The sequence below is a fragment of the Engraulis encrasicolus genome, chromosome 2 (assembly GCF_034702125.1).
Source record: "Engraulis encrasicolus isolate BLACKSEA-1 chromosome 2, IST_EnEncr_1.0, whole genome shotgun sequence".
NCBI classification, from domain to species: domain Eukaryota; kingdom Metazoa; phylum Chordata; class Actinopteri; order Clupeiformes; family Engraulidae; genus Engraulis; species Engraulis encrasicolus.
Genome location: NC_085858.1, coordinates 53,993,899 through 54,009,759, shown reverse-complemented (window position 1 = coordinate 54,009,759; position 15,861 = coordinate 53,993,899). Strand labels below are relative to the sequence as shown.

Genomic DNA, 15,861 nt, shown 5'->3' with positions numbered 1-15,861 from the left:
ATACATTTATTGCAAATAAGTGCAAAAAGGATGTGACACGCCTCCTCCTCCTCACCTGTTTGTGCGCGTGGTCGTAGGAGTTGATGTGGTTGTCGAACTCCTGGTGTTTGGTGTACTGCTTGTCGCATAGTTCACAGTAGAAGTTAGCCCTCAGGTCCTCCAGAGCTTTGGCAATGGCTTTCTCCTTCTCAGCATAGTCCTGAACACAAACACACAGTGCACAGACATAAGAAAACTAATGAGAGCCGTTCTTGTCTCTTTTTCAATGTTGTTGTTTTTTTTAACTTTGCAATAGGACAGTCGTGACCGACAGGAAGCAAGCAGGGCGAGAGAGGAGGCATCAGCAAAGGACCTGGGACGCCGGTGTAGCAGTACAGTCAGAGATTCTTTAAGTATATAGAGATATGCCAATGTAATAGGTTTCTATGGGCACCTAACATGACCAGGTTCCGGTCCGCCTAAAGGGGCGTGTCATAATACTCCTAGCATTGAATAGAACAGTCCTTAGGTCTGCCTAGGTCTGCCTAAAGGGGGATTTCACCCCCCTCCCCCTTGCAATAATAGAACCCGGAAACAATGGGCCAATGGAACCTCTCTCTCTCTACTCTCTCTGGTACAGTGCCCTATCGCGCCAGCCATGGCGGGGCCATGAGCGCTGTTTTTGAATGCCTGCAATGGCCATGCAAGCCCATATGTGCAGGGCTTAGCACGCTGCGCCACAACGCAAACCAAATCGTGAGTTGAGTATATCGTTACAGGCCTAGTAAACATGCATTTAATTTTACATGTAGGCCTCGACATGCATTTTGTTATAAATGTATGAATTTACATGACTGCGTTTAACAGTCATGTGTTCAGCTTGCTTGTTTTAGATGATCATGGGGAAGTGTCCAAAATGGATATCAGAAATGCAGATCACCCTGCTCAGCTACTGTGGTGCAGTTTCTCAACACATTTGTAGTCTATCAGCAGAAAGCAAAGAGGGAGAGGAGAAAAGCGAGATAGAGATACAGACAGAAAGACAGAGAGAGAGAGAATGCACAAGAGAGGAATTAATGACAGAGAGTGAAAGAGGGAGGGAGAGAGAGAGAGAGAGAGAGAGAGAGAGAGAGAGAGAGAGAGAGAGAGAGAGAGATAGAGAGATAAGAGAGGAATGACAAAGAAGGGGGAGAGAGATAAAAAGTGCTCAAGAGAGAAATAACAGAGAGAGAGAGACAGAGAGAGAGAGATTGAAAGGAGAGCAGAGGGAAAAAAGGAGGCAGGGCATAGAAGAGGGGGAAACAGGCTGATGGAACGAAAAAGAGAGATGGAAAAAGGAGAGAGGGGGACAGTGGGAAAGTGGGAGTGACTGAATGAGAAAGGGAGCGACGGGGAGAGATGAAAGCGCTGAGTCACGGCAGGAGACACTGACCTTGTACTTCTGCCGCAGCTCCTCTGTGTCCTCTTTCTCAATCTCCAGCACGCGCCGCTTCTCTGTGGCGTCCTCTGCAGTCTCCAGCTACAACATACACACACACACACACACACACACACACACACACACACACACACACACACACACACACACACACACACACACACACACACACACACACACACACACACACACACACACACACACACACACACACACGCAAGAATCACATGAAGCTCCTTTGCATACAGTAGTCCAGCTACAATACCCAACACAGCACACTGAGATGTGCATAATTCAGCTACACAGCACCGCACAGGTGCATCAACACACACACATAGACAACACAAAGACATGCTTTAAAAAACATGCAGACGACACACCGGTCAGAAAACATGTGCACGCAACACATCAGGTCAGACACGTATGCATAATCAATCAATCAATACACCATACACTCCCTAGCACAAAACCTATCCAGGTCCAGGCGTACACATGGTAACACTGAGAATGCTACACTCACGCAGAAAAGAGACATATAAGCACAAAAACACACACCAAGCACAAGATACAGACTCAAAAGGTCAGACAAACGCATTGACAAATACACAGGAAAAAAGCACACAAAAAACACTATGATACACAATAATGCTGAAACACACATTATGTGCACAAAAATGTTCAGCTGACGAGATGACCTGAAGATGAACTCTCTCTCTCACACACACAAACACACAAAGAACAAAATACACACAGAGACTGAGGCATACACACTGCCTGTTATTGCATATGTTGTGTGCGACCACATTTGGCAAACTAAATCAGTGACACATATCCAGCCCCGGGCTCCTTACCTCCATCTCCATGCGTCCCATCCCCATGACATCATGCTTGAGGATGATGGGCACAGGGTCAGTCCGGCCTGTTTGGTTTGTGGATTTTTTTTTTTAGGGGGTGGAGGGGTGGGGAAGGATGGAGGAAGGGGGGTGGCAGAGAAAGGATACAGCGTTAGTCTCGTCTTGTACAAGTTCAGGCGCAGCGCAAATAAAAACAGGGGGGCAGGGAGGAGGGTTGTGGGGGGTGGGGGTGAGGGAGGAGGGGTAGGTGATAGCCTGCGCAGGGCACAGGGTGCTGGGTTAGAGAGAGAGAGACTGCCTTCAAGTGCAAGAGACCAGAAAGCTACAGTGAACCAAACGGCCAGCCTTTCTCACAGCTTGCTGCACGCCAGGACACCTCACAGCACGTTGCCTGGCTACTGGCGGACACTCTCAAGGCCAAATGGAAACTCATTTTTGAAGTGGGAGAAAATTTGTGATACTCTAAGCTGAGGAATCAATTTTTTGGAAGCCTTTGCCTTTTGTGAAAACAAAATCCACTATTTTGCGTCTTCATTTTGTTGACGCACTTTATGCACTATTAATGTATCAACTGTTGACAAGTGCAGGAGCACTTAGAATAGGATGGCAGTCAGCAGGAGGTAAACTGATGGAGCTTCATCCATCTCTCTTTTTCTCTCCGTCTTTATTATTCTGTACTTCATTTAGCATTTTTTCCCACCACTGGGTGACAGAGCACCACTCCAGCTGACCTGTAGGGAAGCCATCTCACAGCGGACCACATACAAAACACTCATCCTACATCCTCGTCCTCGCGGTCATCTCGTTACCTTTACAACAACTACGCAAGCTGTGAAAAGGACTGGGCCAGAGGACAATTAATTCAGAGAACAAACAAACGGAGAAATAGTAAATGAAAAAAAATAAAAAACAACCAAAAGAAAACATAATGGAGAAATCAAAACGAAAACAATAAAGCCAAAAAAACAAAAAGAGGAGACAATCAAAAGAAAACACTACGGTTGGAGATTGACACGTAATTGCTTAATCCACTCATAACCAGCCAAATGAAGCAACAGAGAGAAGGAGGTAGAGAAGAGAAAAAAAGAAAGAGTAGAAAAAATACTGAGTGAAAGGACACAAGCACTGAGCTACAGCAGCAGCAGTGACGTCACAGGTCAGAGTTCGCCATGGTGACAAGTGCAGGGGGAGGTGTTACTTACCTGCGCTAAAAAAGACCAGGGCGCGCACACACACACGCACACAAACACACAGATATTTTCACTCACCCTCACACGCCAATACCCACTGTCTGCCACACAGACAGAAACACACACACACACACACACACACACACACACACACACACACACACACACACAGGGCGGTTGTGGGGTAAGAGGCACAAAAACAAAGAGGAGAAGAGGAGAGAGAAAGGGAAAACAAAACAAAAGAAAAAAGTAAAATATATAGTCATACTGAGCTGCTGCTGCAAGGGACTGCCGCCATGAATACAGCCAATCACGACTCTGTTCAATCCTTTATAGTTTGGTTTCAGTTTTTCCCTTTCCTTTTTTTGTGTCTCTGGCAGAACCACCTCCCATCACAGGCTGTTATCCCCTTGGGCTCTGGCTATGTTGGAAACATACAGGCGAAGTAGCCTACATGTGCTCAATCACTTAACGGCCTTTGACTTTTTTTTTTTTTTTTTTAATCATCGCAAAATGACTACTGAGGAGGGCTAAGAGTGAGCTGGGCGTAAGCCATGATTATACATTTAAAAATCTATGTTCAACAGGGCAGGCCACACACACGCTCACACCCATGTTGAATCTCACAATCAAATGGAAGGGGGGTAGGGGCTGTTCACACACACACAAGAATAGACACACATACAGCAATAGACACATACATCCCAACCGACCATACAAGACAAGGCCAGGGCACGCACGCGCGCACGCACGCACACGCGCACACACGCGCACGCGCACACACACACACACACACACACACACACACACACACACACACACACACACACACACACACCTAGTGAGCATGCATACAGGGCCAGAACTAATGACATGAGTGAATGTGGACGATGAGGAGTTGGTTGAACCCTGTCCTTCTCATTAGGGCTAGCCCTGAGACAGTGCTAAACCAAATTCTGTGTGTGTATGTGTTTGTGGACAGTCCCAGCCCCATCTTAGCTTGTCTGGTACCTAGGTCAGATTTGTCCAGATGCACTTTAGCAGCTTTAGCCCAATGGTATAGTGAAAGCCCTGACATCCCCACAGTACTGCCTCACCACCAGGACACCACAGGAAGGAACTCTGTGTGTGTGTGTGTGTGTGTGTGTGTGTGTGTGTGTGTGTGTGTGTGTGTGTGTGTGTGTGTGTGTGTGTGTGTGTGTGTGTGTTCGCGCATGTGTGAGAGAGAGACCAAGAGTCTCAGTTTGTGTGTGTGTGTATCCATGTGTGCGTGTGTCTTCACCATGATGCCCGATGTTCATGCAGTACAGTATGTGTCAATCATCTACAACAATGCTAAACCGCCCCATTCTTGACAGTTGACGCTCAGAGAAGCCGCAATAGGCCACCACTCTCATGTTTGTGTGTGGGAGGGAATTGTCTTATACACCACCAGCCTGCAGACACAAAAAAAGGAAGTGAATCCAAGATCCCTCCCTCCAAAACCCCTTGCACACAAACACACGCGCGCACACACACACACACAAATAAAGATAATACAAAAAAAAACTGAAATCAAACATCATAGGGATGCTCTAGGAGAAGAGACATGACCACAGATACACAGGCGGCAAGATGAAGGCTAACACTTCAGTACGAACGGGTAAAAAGAAAGAAAGAGGGAGAGGAGGAGAAGGAGGAGGAGGAGAGGGTTGAAAGCCTATATAATAAAAACACTGGTGCTCTGATGACAGGAATTATAAACCAAAATGGGAGGGAGGAAAAACAAAATGGGGGGGAGGGGAGGGGTTGTGTAAACAAAAACAAACAAACAAAACAAAACAAAAAAACAACAAAAATAGTAAATAAAACAATGAAAAAGAATCAATCAGGGGGAAAAAGAACATTTACCACTAAGTTTACCATCAGCACAACATGGCCAGGATCATAATGCTGCAAAAAAGAAACACCAATTGGTTAAGCAGGAAGATTGAGGCATACAGAGGGCTTAGGGGTCAAAGGTCAAGGGGAGGAGTTACAGGAGGAGGGGAGGAAGGGGGAGGGGTCTAAGGGAGCTGCAGGAATACCCTCACAACAGTCCATCTGCCTTTCGCCGCACCACCCATTCAACAGCAGTTGATTGTCCGTGATCTGATAATGTTTTCATATTTGACAACTGTGGCTGATGTCATTTGCCACTGTTCGGCGTCACTGTCCTTACAGGTTTGGAAGGACATTTCAAAGTGTCATCTTGTTCCTTTGAATGCCGCAGTACGCTTGTGCTAAAATTGGACCGAATCTGACTTACTCAGTTCAATTCATGCTTGAAGCCCCAAATTTTGGTATAGCTTTTGTTTTTTTGGGGTTTTTTGTCCTCTCAAAGATCAGAACAATGAGTCACCCTTCTCCTCGCCTGTCCTCTCCTCTCTCTTTAGTGGGACTCGCTCTGCTCCGCTCTGGTGAAGAGACAGAGAAAGAGAGAGAGAGAACACCCAGTGTCCTTGGACCACCATGGCACCACCATCCCACACATCCATCCATCCATCCGTCTGTCTGTCTATCTATCCACTCACTGACTGTCACGACCTACCCACCACCACCACCACCACCACCTCCCTCTCGGCTTACCATGCTACCTTGCAAGGGGGAACATTCTCGGGCAGGGGAGGATAACGGGGGTATTGGGGAGGTGGGAGCAGGAAGACATACATACAGTACTGAGAGGGGAACAACTTCCTCCTGGCAGGCAGATTCCAAGGTGAGTGGTGCACTCGGGGACAGACAGACAGACTTGACTTTTAAGAAGCACCATGGGGAGGGCTCTGAGAAATGACCTTGACATGGCTCTAAAGCAGTGGTTCTCAACTGGAATAGTCTTGTGACCCACAATTTGCCGTGGTCAATAGGTTGTGAACCAAACTGCATGTAGCACCGTCAGATTCTTCCAATAATAATAAAAAATATTATCATGCATTTCATAATATGCATTATTATTTGCATTGTATGCTGATATACAATGTATCTTATGAAGTAGTGGAGAGGAAAAGGCCTATTAACCATGTTTCACTCTGTCTTCAACATCATAGTCATTTTTAGTGCATTGCATCACAGGTCCGCGACCCACCCAGGAACCCTCCGCGACCCACTTTTGGGTCCTGACCCACCAGTCGAGAATCACTGCTCTAAAGGGCACCCAGGCCACCTATGCAGAAGGTCTGCCAAATTGCGACGAAAACGGCATGGTACATTTAATCAGAAATTTGAGCAGTGTATACCAATGCAATTTTGTGATTGTATTGTGTTCTGAAGTTGTCCTTGGTGGGAGGCACATTATACAGCAGTTAGGTAGAGTCAAAAAGACAGTTGTGCACGCAGTAAGTCGACTGCACTTGTCTCTCATGATGAACATGAAAACTCATGGATTACAAGGAAATATTACCCTCGTGTTTGGGCTGGTAGTTAGCAGTAGAGTGAATGAGAGTAAACAGAAAGATGCTGAGAAACAGAAAACAGCCCATTGAATGTAGCCGTAAACTTGTTTGTTGAACATGTACTAAAGGTTTTAAGTGTGAAAGGTGACCTTGGGTGTTTTATGCCAAATAAAATGCATTATCCTTATTATTTTATTATTAAAGACTCAGCACATCCCTGGGGCCAATAAATCTTAATCTGACACTGATGCTTGATGCTCTCCTCCACTCCTGTGCTGCTTATAAGTCTTTGGGTGGGTAAAGGGTGGTGGGGTGGTGGGAGGCGATGGTAGGCAGGAAGGGACTGGGAGCTTTGGGGCCTCAGTGGTCCTGGTCTGAACAAGGTCTGAGTGGGTGGGGGGACTCTGGGGCTGGGTATTGGGCAATGGCTGCTGTGAGGTTTTCCTGCAAGCCAACGAACCTTGGCCCCACACCCTCAGCAGTGACCAACACAAACACACACACGCGCACACACGCACACACACACCCCTACAAACGTACACACCACACCCATAAAACAACCACACGGACACGGGTAACGTCACGGACAGGAAGAAGGAAACAAGACAAGAGAGTAAAAGAAAAAAAAATGAGGAAGAAAAAAAAGAGGGAAGGGAGTGGGCGGAGTTTCAGGCTCATTCTGCAAATCATTCACAGGAGGCGGAGTCATAACCAATAGCCAATCAGAGCAAAGCTCTCGCTCAGCCAATCAGGGAAAGGAATAAAAACACTATGTACAACATCTGTATCCCCTCTTCCCATGGCAGCCACTAATCAGGGGAAAACGTCGCGAATATAAAACTCTTAATATGATGATGATGATGATGATGCGTCATCTTCCCAATCAAAGAGAAATTCCCCATCATCAATCAATCAGTCAGTCATTCTGGCTTTCTTTTTTTTAACGGCTCTCATTTAGTTTGGCACGTCAAATCAAATCACATTGCTGGCATTATTCAGCAGATAGGTTTAGTGATATCAAGCTTAAAGAGGACAGCGCTAAGAGAAGACGTTAGGCTACTTTATGAAGAAGGGTTAGCCTATTCCCGTTCACACTTAACACACTCACACGCACGCACACACACCACATACACACGTCACATAAGGGGGGGAGTGGGTCCTACAAACCTTACCTAAAAAAAACAAATGATAAAAAAAAGAAAAAACAAAAACAACAGAAACAAAAAAAAGAAGAATGAAAACAGAGTCAATTCAACAGAAAGTCAAACTTTGGGGGGAATAAACATACAAAGCGATACGTCTAATCAACATGCAAACTCAGCCTGAACCTGTCTCCTGGACAACAGGGGAGGGAAAAACTGCAGGTTAGAGGTAAAGGCAAAATTACACTCCCAAGCCGCTCCATTAGTTTATTGCCATCATGTGCTTTCTTTTAGTCACACACGCACGCACACACACACACACACGCACACAGCGGAGGGTTGTGTGCCGACTCCGAGCTGAAGAAATGACGCCAGAGACCCTGACAGAGGGGAGGAGAAGCGATCAGACTTTCCACTCTTCCTCTATTAGTTGTTCTTCAATAATGTTACCCCCTCCCCCTTTCTTCCCTTTCCCTCCGCCCTCCCTGGATCTTGTGCCCAATCTCTCCCTCTCTCTCCCCCTCATCCCTCTGGCTCCGTCTCTCTTCCCCTACTGCCATCCTTCACCCTCCTGCATTCCTATCCTGTCCTCTTTCTCCTTTGGGAAGTGAAACTAACCCATTTCCTCTCCTTATCAGATGCAGCCGAGGGGAGCGCGTGTAAGAAACCCACCCTATTTGGTCAGGACGACAAGCGCACCCAGTCCTGGATACACACACGTGCATACCAACCCCACTGTAATTCGCCACACACCCAGGGCCTCTATGACCGGCGCAAAAAAAAGGGATGTAGAGTAGAGTAGAGTAGAGTAACTTTATTGATCCCCAGGGGGAAATTCAGGTTTGTAATATAAAGGTTTGTAGTATAATATTACGTGTGTGTAATATAAAATGAAAGCGATGTGAGAAGGAGAGAAACTTTGAGGCAGACAGGGAGAGAGAGGGAGCCAGAGGGAGAGATACAGAGAGACAGACAGAAAAACAGAAAGACAGAGTGAAAGAGCAATAGTGTGTGTGTTTGTGTGTATGTGGTTGGTGTTTTCCATTAGCGGGTTTAACTGTGCTAATGCAGTGCAGATGCGGTCTGCTGCAGGGAAGAGAGGGAGGAGAGAGAGAGAGAGAGAGAGAGAGAGAGAAAGAGAGAGGTAGAGAGAGAGAGAGAGAGAGAGAGAGAGAGAGAAAGAGAGAGAAAAAAAGAGGGCCAGTTGGAAAAACAGGAGGTTCTGGGCTGTGTTCCGTGGGGCTGTATCAGCGTGGGAGTGTGGCTGGAACAGCACTAAATCACCTGACCCCACAACCTCCCCAATCAATGCCTCTACTCTACACTACACTCCACTGCACTGCAACGCACGTCGCTCCCCTGGCCAACAGTGACATCAGCTCCCCAGGCATCACATCACTGCTAAACCAGTGCGCAAGCGCACACAGCGACAAACACACAAACTCACACACACACACACACACACACTACGCTCTTGGCTGCTGCGGAAACTATTTAAATGAGGGCTGAAAAAATAAATGGTAACTGACCTTAGCACAGTGACGGCAAACACACACATTCAAGTCTTACTGCTACAGAGATGGTTTAAAGATGCTGGGTGAGGACTGAAAAGATAATGGTGGCAAATGATCTCTGCACAGTTTTTCTACACAGTGAGGCACCACAGGGCAGGACCTCAGAAGATGTATGCCTCAACTCTGTAGAATACATGCTAAATCTTACTGTGTGCCTCTGTCTCCAAAGTCTGTAATTACAGAAGACAATCCAGCAAATTGTTTATAATTTACTGTATGTGGCGATATAACCCCCACCCCCGCCCCAAGCTCTCTTTTCTCTTCTCTCACAGTCATCTCCAAACGCAATCTCAATAGTTTCCCAGACACATAAAGCCCACTAAACGCGAATGCACTGGTTTGTCTCCAAGTGCACAATATTACAAGTGTTTTCCCTGAGATCACTGTGTATCTGTTTGTGCGTATGTTAATGGGTGTATGCGTATGGATGTGTATGTGTGAGTGTGTGTGCGTATGTGACGGAATGTGTGTATTGCTCTGTCTTCATTTACAAATGAGCCAAATTCTAGAAGGAGGGGCTCTCGAACAGAGCTCTTTTGTTGGCTGTGTGTGTCGCCAGAGCTTGCAGAACATTCTAAATCCAAATGGTCATTTAAACTGGTCACATCTTTGGCCACGTTCCCCTTTTTCGTAAAGGCTCATGCCGTGCGCTTTCTTGCCTCACTTCTGTTTGACTTTCACGTCACCTTGAACCCTGGTGCATCATGGGACAGGAATACGGTCATGGAGAACGCGCTGCCTGTTTTTGCTCTTCCCCCTCTCCCCCATCCTCTCTCTTCCCTGTGCCCTCAGCCCCATCCTTTCCTTCTAGATACCCTCCACCCTAGTTTTACTTGTTCATCTGACATCAGAGAACAGACCCTACTCTCACTCTTTCTCCCCCCCCCTCTCTGTCCGTCTGACACATGCACACACGCACACAAGCGCATGCACACAGACGCGGGCCCACGCACCCGCGGACACACGCACATATACACACACACACGCACACGCGCACACGCACACGCGCACACACACACACACACTCGTATCCATTTGCTTTTCAAATGAATCACCCTCATTTCTGCCCTGTTTTTCTTTCAGAGCGTCCTTTAAAAAGAGAAAGAAGAAGAGAGAGCTAGAGAGAGAGAGAAGGAGAGGGAGAGACAGACAGATAGCAAATAACAGTGAGAGAACAGGGAAGGGGTAGGGGAGAGGGGATTGGGTATGTGGGTGGGGTGGGGTGGCAAGCGAGATGGGAAGATATATACACATCTTGAGATCAAACCAGTGGCAATATAAAGATGAGGAGTCAAAAGAGGAGAGGAGAGAGGAGCAAGAGAAGAGAGGAGAGAGGAGAGGAGAGGAGAGGAGACAAGAGAAGAGAGAGAGAGATAAAGTGATGGATAAGTGAGCGAAAGGTTGCAGCCTTACCCTGCAAGGTCTTGCCCAGGCCCTGTCCCAGCTTCCAGCCATGCTTCTGCAGGAGCCGGTGACCGATGTTATCCTGCCAGGGGGATACAGGGGAGAGAGAAGAGACCACAAATATTCCACTAATAAGAGAAGCCTTTCACCGTGCACGCACGCACGCACAGACACATCTTCACACTCACACTGTGCACACACACACACACACACACACACAAAGCAGCACAGCTACCATCATCCTATACATCACCATATACAAGACCATAATTCTCCTCATCCTCCTTCTGCTGCTCCTCATACATTACACTCCTGAGTTACCCTTCATCAGTGAGGAAGAGGAGCAGGTGAGAGAGAGAGAGATAAAACAGAGGACTGGGAAGGAGGAGGAGGAGGAAGGAGGAGGAGAAGGAGGTAAAGAGGAGGAGGAGTAAGAACAGGAGTTGGGACAACAAGAACAAAACAGAGGTGACTGGTCTATCTTAGGGTACATGATTATTCTCGCTGTGTTTCTACCGTTTTTCACATCTATCTGTGCTGTCCGTTACTTATCTTTCGATAACTGGGGCGTTTTCGGGCTGCCCCTTTCATCCTAGCCTAGTAGCGAGTCATTGGGGGTTCTGCTACTGCTAACTAACACTGCTACAGAGCCCTCTATACAGACTCCTCGAAGAGAAGAGAGGAGCTTATATACGTATGACACGACACATACATATATAAACCACCACACACGCAGACACGGAGACAAACACACACTCAGACACACACACACACACACACACCACGCACATAACACGGAGAGGCATAGAGTGGGAACAACACGGGTGCATTAGCCAGAAAGCGAAAAATGACTGAAAGCAAAACATATAAAAGCAGCTAGAAACTTCTATGAGTTGTCTAGATGTTCGGGAAACAATGACAACAGAAGACGTAGCAATGGAGAGTAGGAGTGAGATAAGAAGACAGAGGAGGAGAGGGAAATAAGAAGACAGAGGAGGAGAGGGAAATAAGAATAGAGGCAGCGAGAGAAAGGCACAGAGAGAGAGAAAGGAGAGCCACAGAGAAAGACAAGAGATGGAGAGATGAAACAAAAAAGAGAGAAAAAGGGTATGCAAGAAGGAGGTAAAGCAGAGGGAGGGGTGAGAAAGGCCTTGGGCTACCACACCAAGGTCCTGTGCATGTGCAAAAGGGAGGGAGGGGGGATGGAGGGGGGGGGGGGGGGGGGGGGGGGGGGGGGGGGGGGGGGCACGTTGTGACACTTTTAGATGTCCAGTAATAGGTCAGCAGAGACAGAGAGAGACATGGGACAAAAAAGAGAGGAGATGAAAAAAGCAAGAGGAAAATAAGGGGTTGGGAAATGCAAGACTTTCCCACCGGAACACACAGTCAATCATAAAATCATTATCAGTGCCATCATCATCATACTCATCATTCAACACAACAACAACAAAAAGAAAAAACGCTCTCAGGACTCCAAGCTCAACAGCTAACCACAACAGAAACATAATAAATTAAAAAAGGAAACGGCAAAAAACCATTGCAGGTCCACACAGGTGAAGGAGGTCAACAAAAACGAAAACAAAAACAAGGGAGGTAAGGAGGAGGAGGAGGAGGAGGAGACTCACAACTCAAAAATCTACCCAGCATGCATCTGGTGTTAAATCATCAACAAAAGGGAGGGTTTGGAGGGCCGAGCCGAGCTGAGGGCGGTCTAGCGTTAGTCGACCCATGAGCACAGGAAGCAGGTGAGGAGAGCCAATCAGCTCGCTGAATGATCGATGAGCGAGATGAGCGCAGGCACACAGCAAATGATGCACAAGGAGGGACAAGGGGAGGGGCAGGCTGTCAAGGGCCATCTAACCAGATACGAAGACGACAATCATTGGCTGCCCAGACGAGGAAAGGGGGAGGGGGGAAGGCTTGGGGCAATGCAGGCAAGGCACTGATTGGATGGCTCAGAACACACAAGGTGAGAGCGCAGGTGATGTTAGAGCCTATAAGGTTGTCTGTTGGTCATCCGCGCATGACGCACCCCTCCACATTTTCCCCCGTTGCCTCCACCTTTTCATTGGTTCACAACTGGTGATGTAAGTGTATTTAGGAAAACTGTCCAATCACGCTTTTCTTCAGTTCAAATTCAAACCTGGGATAGCACCTCCCCTTCAGAAGTTCTCTATTTCATGTTCAAACCTCTCTCAAACATGAGGTTATGACTGCGGTACAAGATGGCTGCAGGCTAATGGTGTGTTGACAAGAGTCAGGACCATTACGAGAAGATTATTACGCTGTAAATGAGGGAGCTATATTAGACCACGAGGTCAGATGACAGAGAGAGAGAGAGAGAGAGAGAGAGAGAGAGAGAGAGAGAGAGAGAGAGAGAGAGAGAGAGAGAGAGAGAGAGAGAGAGAGAGAGAGAAACATACGTGGATGTTTCCACCGGATGGTTTCGCGATAAAGTCTCATTTCTGCACTGAACAGGCCTGAGGGATGTTCCTGTGTTTCTGCCTGCTTCCCTTTCCGTGTGTGTGTCCTGATGTCTACACTATTTCTGCTGCTTCAGTACACTTCTCAATCTAAGCAGCTCCCTGACATAAGGCACCGTGTGTTTGCAGCAGCAACTTCAACCACTAATGCCTCGGTAACAAATGGTCTATCAAACTACGTTACCCACAATTCCTAATTTACTCTGGATAGACACACAGAAGACAAGAGGATGCTTGTGGTGCAGCAGTGAGATAAACCCCGCCCACCTGGCCTGCATTGCAGCAAGCTCTGCAGCAGTGGACGCAAGTCTCTCTCTCTCTCTCTCTCTCTCTCTCTCTCTCTCTCTCTCTCTCTCTTCTCTCTCTCTCTCTCTCTCTCTCTCTCTCTCTCTCTCTCTCTCTCTCTCTCTCTCTCTCTCTCTTCTCTCTCTCTCTCTCTCTCTCTCTCTCTCTCTCTCTCTCTCTCCTCTCTCTCTCTCTCTCTCTCTCTCTCTCTCTCTCTCTCTCTCTCTCTCTCTCTCTCTCTCTCACAGCTACGCTCCACTGGCTGGCTGGCTAGGAGGGGGGGGGGGGGGTAAGGTTGCAGTGTCCTCCATGTCCACTGCACAAACAACAAGCCCATCCTGTAACCTGTACTTTACATAAATTGTTGCTATAAATGATTATATATTGAGTGAACGATAACATCAACCTAACACAGATTGCATAAATATTTCAGTAGAAACTGTTTTTTTTAGGAGGAACTGAGAACCAAATACAACCCTGAACTCATAGGGGAGGTGCAAATGCAATTCAGGAGAGCGAATCAAATTTCTGTGTTTCTGATTGGAATTCCCGGTGTCCTGTGGGAGGAGACGGACCAATAGTAGCAGGAGAACAGAGGGAGGCGGAGTTTAGGGAGTTCGGAGGAATGCGTCTCTGCAAAGGTGACGGAACGGGTGTCGTGCAAAAAATGAGTGCAGAGATGGAAAAGATGGGTGCATTTGGAAAGACAAAAAAACTTGAACAAAAAAAGAACAACAAAACGACAACAAAAAATGAGAAAGAGAGAAAGAGAAAAAGACAGACACATGGAAAAAAAAGCAACATTGCTGAGGAGTCCAACAGCAGTGCAGGTGGAGGATAAACATGTCAATACGAACCTGGCTTTAAAAAACTGGCCTGTCAAAAGAACAGTCAGACGTCACACAACACAAGGAAAAAAAAGGGCCCAGAAACTGGTCACCACTACTTTAGTGCTCAAAACCGCACCAACTCTTTTTTTGTTTGTTTGTTTTGTGCTACGGTTACTCTCGCAAGTCTTACACACACACTACTTACAGCTCACAGCATTCAAGTGTTACAACACATCTACGGTACGTACAGGCTATGGGTGTGAGAAGCATGGCAACATATATTCACGTGGTGACTTTGACTTGACTATTAAAATCATAAAAATAAGAAGTATTAGTTTTTTTTTAAATATAGTTACACATGAAAAACAAATTAAAAGGACAAAAAAAAAATCTAAGACAAAAACGGTGTTTAGGACTCTTGACCCCCAGGAGAAAGTGAGATGGGAGAGGGTACGTGTGTGTGTGTGTGTGTGTGTGTGTGTGTGTGTGTGTGTGTGTGTGTGTGTGTGTGTGTGTGTGTGTGTGTGTGTGTGTGTGTGTGTGTGTGTGTGTGTGCAAGGGACATGGAGGTCTGGACCTATTGTACAGGGCAATCTTGGGTATATTTGCATGCATGCGTGCATACATATATGAATGTGTGAGTAATAATATGTGTACGTCCACCTGCTGCTGTGCTGGAGTGCTAAGTGTGGGTGCTGGGCTGGAGGGCATGCTGATCAGCACGACTTACTGCAGCTGATCACAGACCACACACACCAGCTCTCAGCCACCCACACACCATCATACACCTGACTGAGGAAGTGTGTGTGTGTGTGTGTGTGTGTGTGTGTGTGTGTGTGTGTGTGTGTGTGTGTGTGTGTGTGTGTGTGTGTGTGTGTGTGTGTGCGCGTGTGTGAGAGCGAGAGAGAGCTGCCCTGTGCTCTCGTCTCTCATCTCTTTGTTTCTTCTCTCCTGTAGCAGGTGGTGACGTAGGTTTATCATATGTGGGGTGTGAGAGTGAGTGAGAGAGGTAAGAGGTACTGAGTGCTACCTAGTTAATGCATGCAAAGCAAATATCCAATAAATGTTAGAGAAGGGAAAACAGACAGGGGGCGATTTCAAAAAAAAAATGGCAGGAGAGGTGTAAAAAAACCTAATTTGTGAAAAAATACATACGTGTAAGGGGGCTGTGTGTCAGGAAAACAACAAAAGACAGAGGTGGGGGAAAACAAAGTAATAATAATAAAAAAAGTAAACACTAGGTCCCAAATGAAGAACCACAGACCTCTAGCC

The 15,861-nt window shown here is 46.8% G+C and overlaps 1 protein-coding gene across 5 annotated transcripts in view; it reads right to left on the bottom strand.

Annotated features, from left to right (window-relative positions):
- gpatch8 (G patch domain containing 8) overlaps positions 1-15,861 on the bottom strand; it is a 39,029-nt gene that overhangs the window by 8,493 nt on the left and 14,675 nt on the right. For 2 of the 5 annotated variants that reach the window (XM_063191800.1, XM_063191807.1), the window contains 5 exons: positions 11,001-11,073; positions 5,352-5,393; positions 2,269-2,336; positions 1,412-1,498; positions 56-199 (listed from right to left, as the gene is read on the bottom strand). In XM_063191800.1, coding sequence (XP_063047870.1) covers positions 56-199; positions 1,412-1,498; positions 2,269-2,295 — 258 coding nt within the window. In that variant the 5' untranslated portion in view covers positions 2,296-2,336; positions 5,352-5,393; positions 11,001-11,073. Of the gene's footprint in view, positions 1-55; positions 200-1,411; positions 1,499-2,268; positions 2,337-5,351; positions 5,394-11,000; positions 12,205-15,861 lie in introns of those variants that run through there. The other 3 variants (XM_063191784.1, XM_063191813.1, XM_063191792.1) reach the window with 2 other exon arrangements.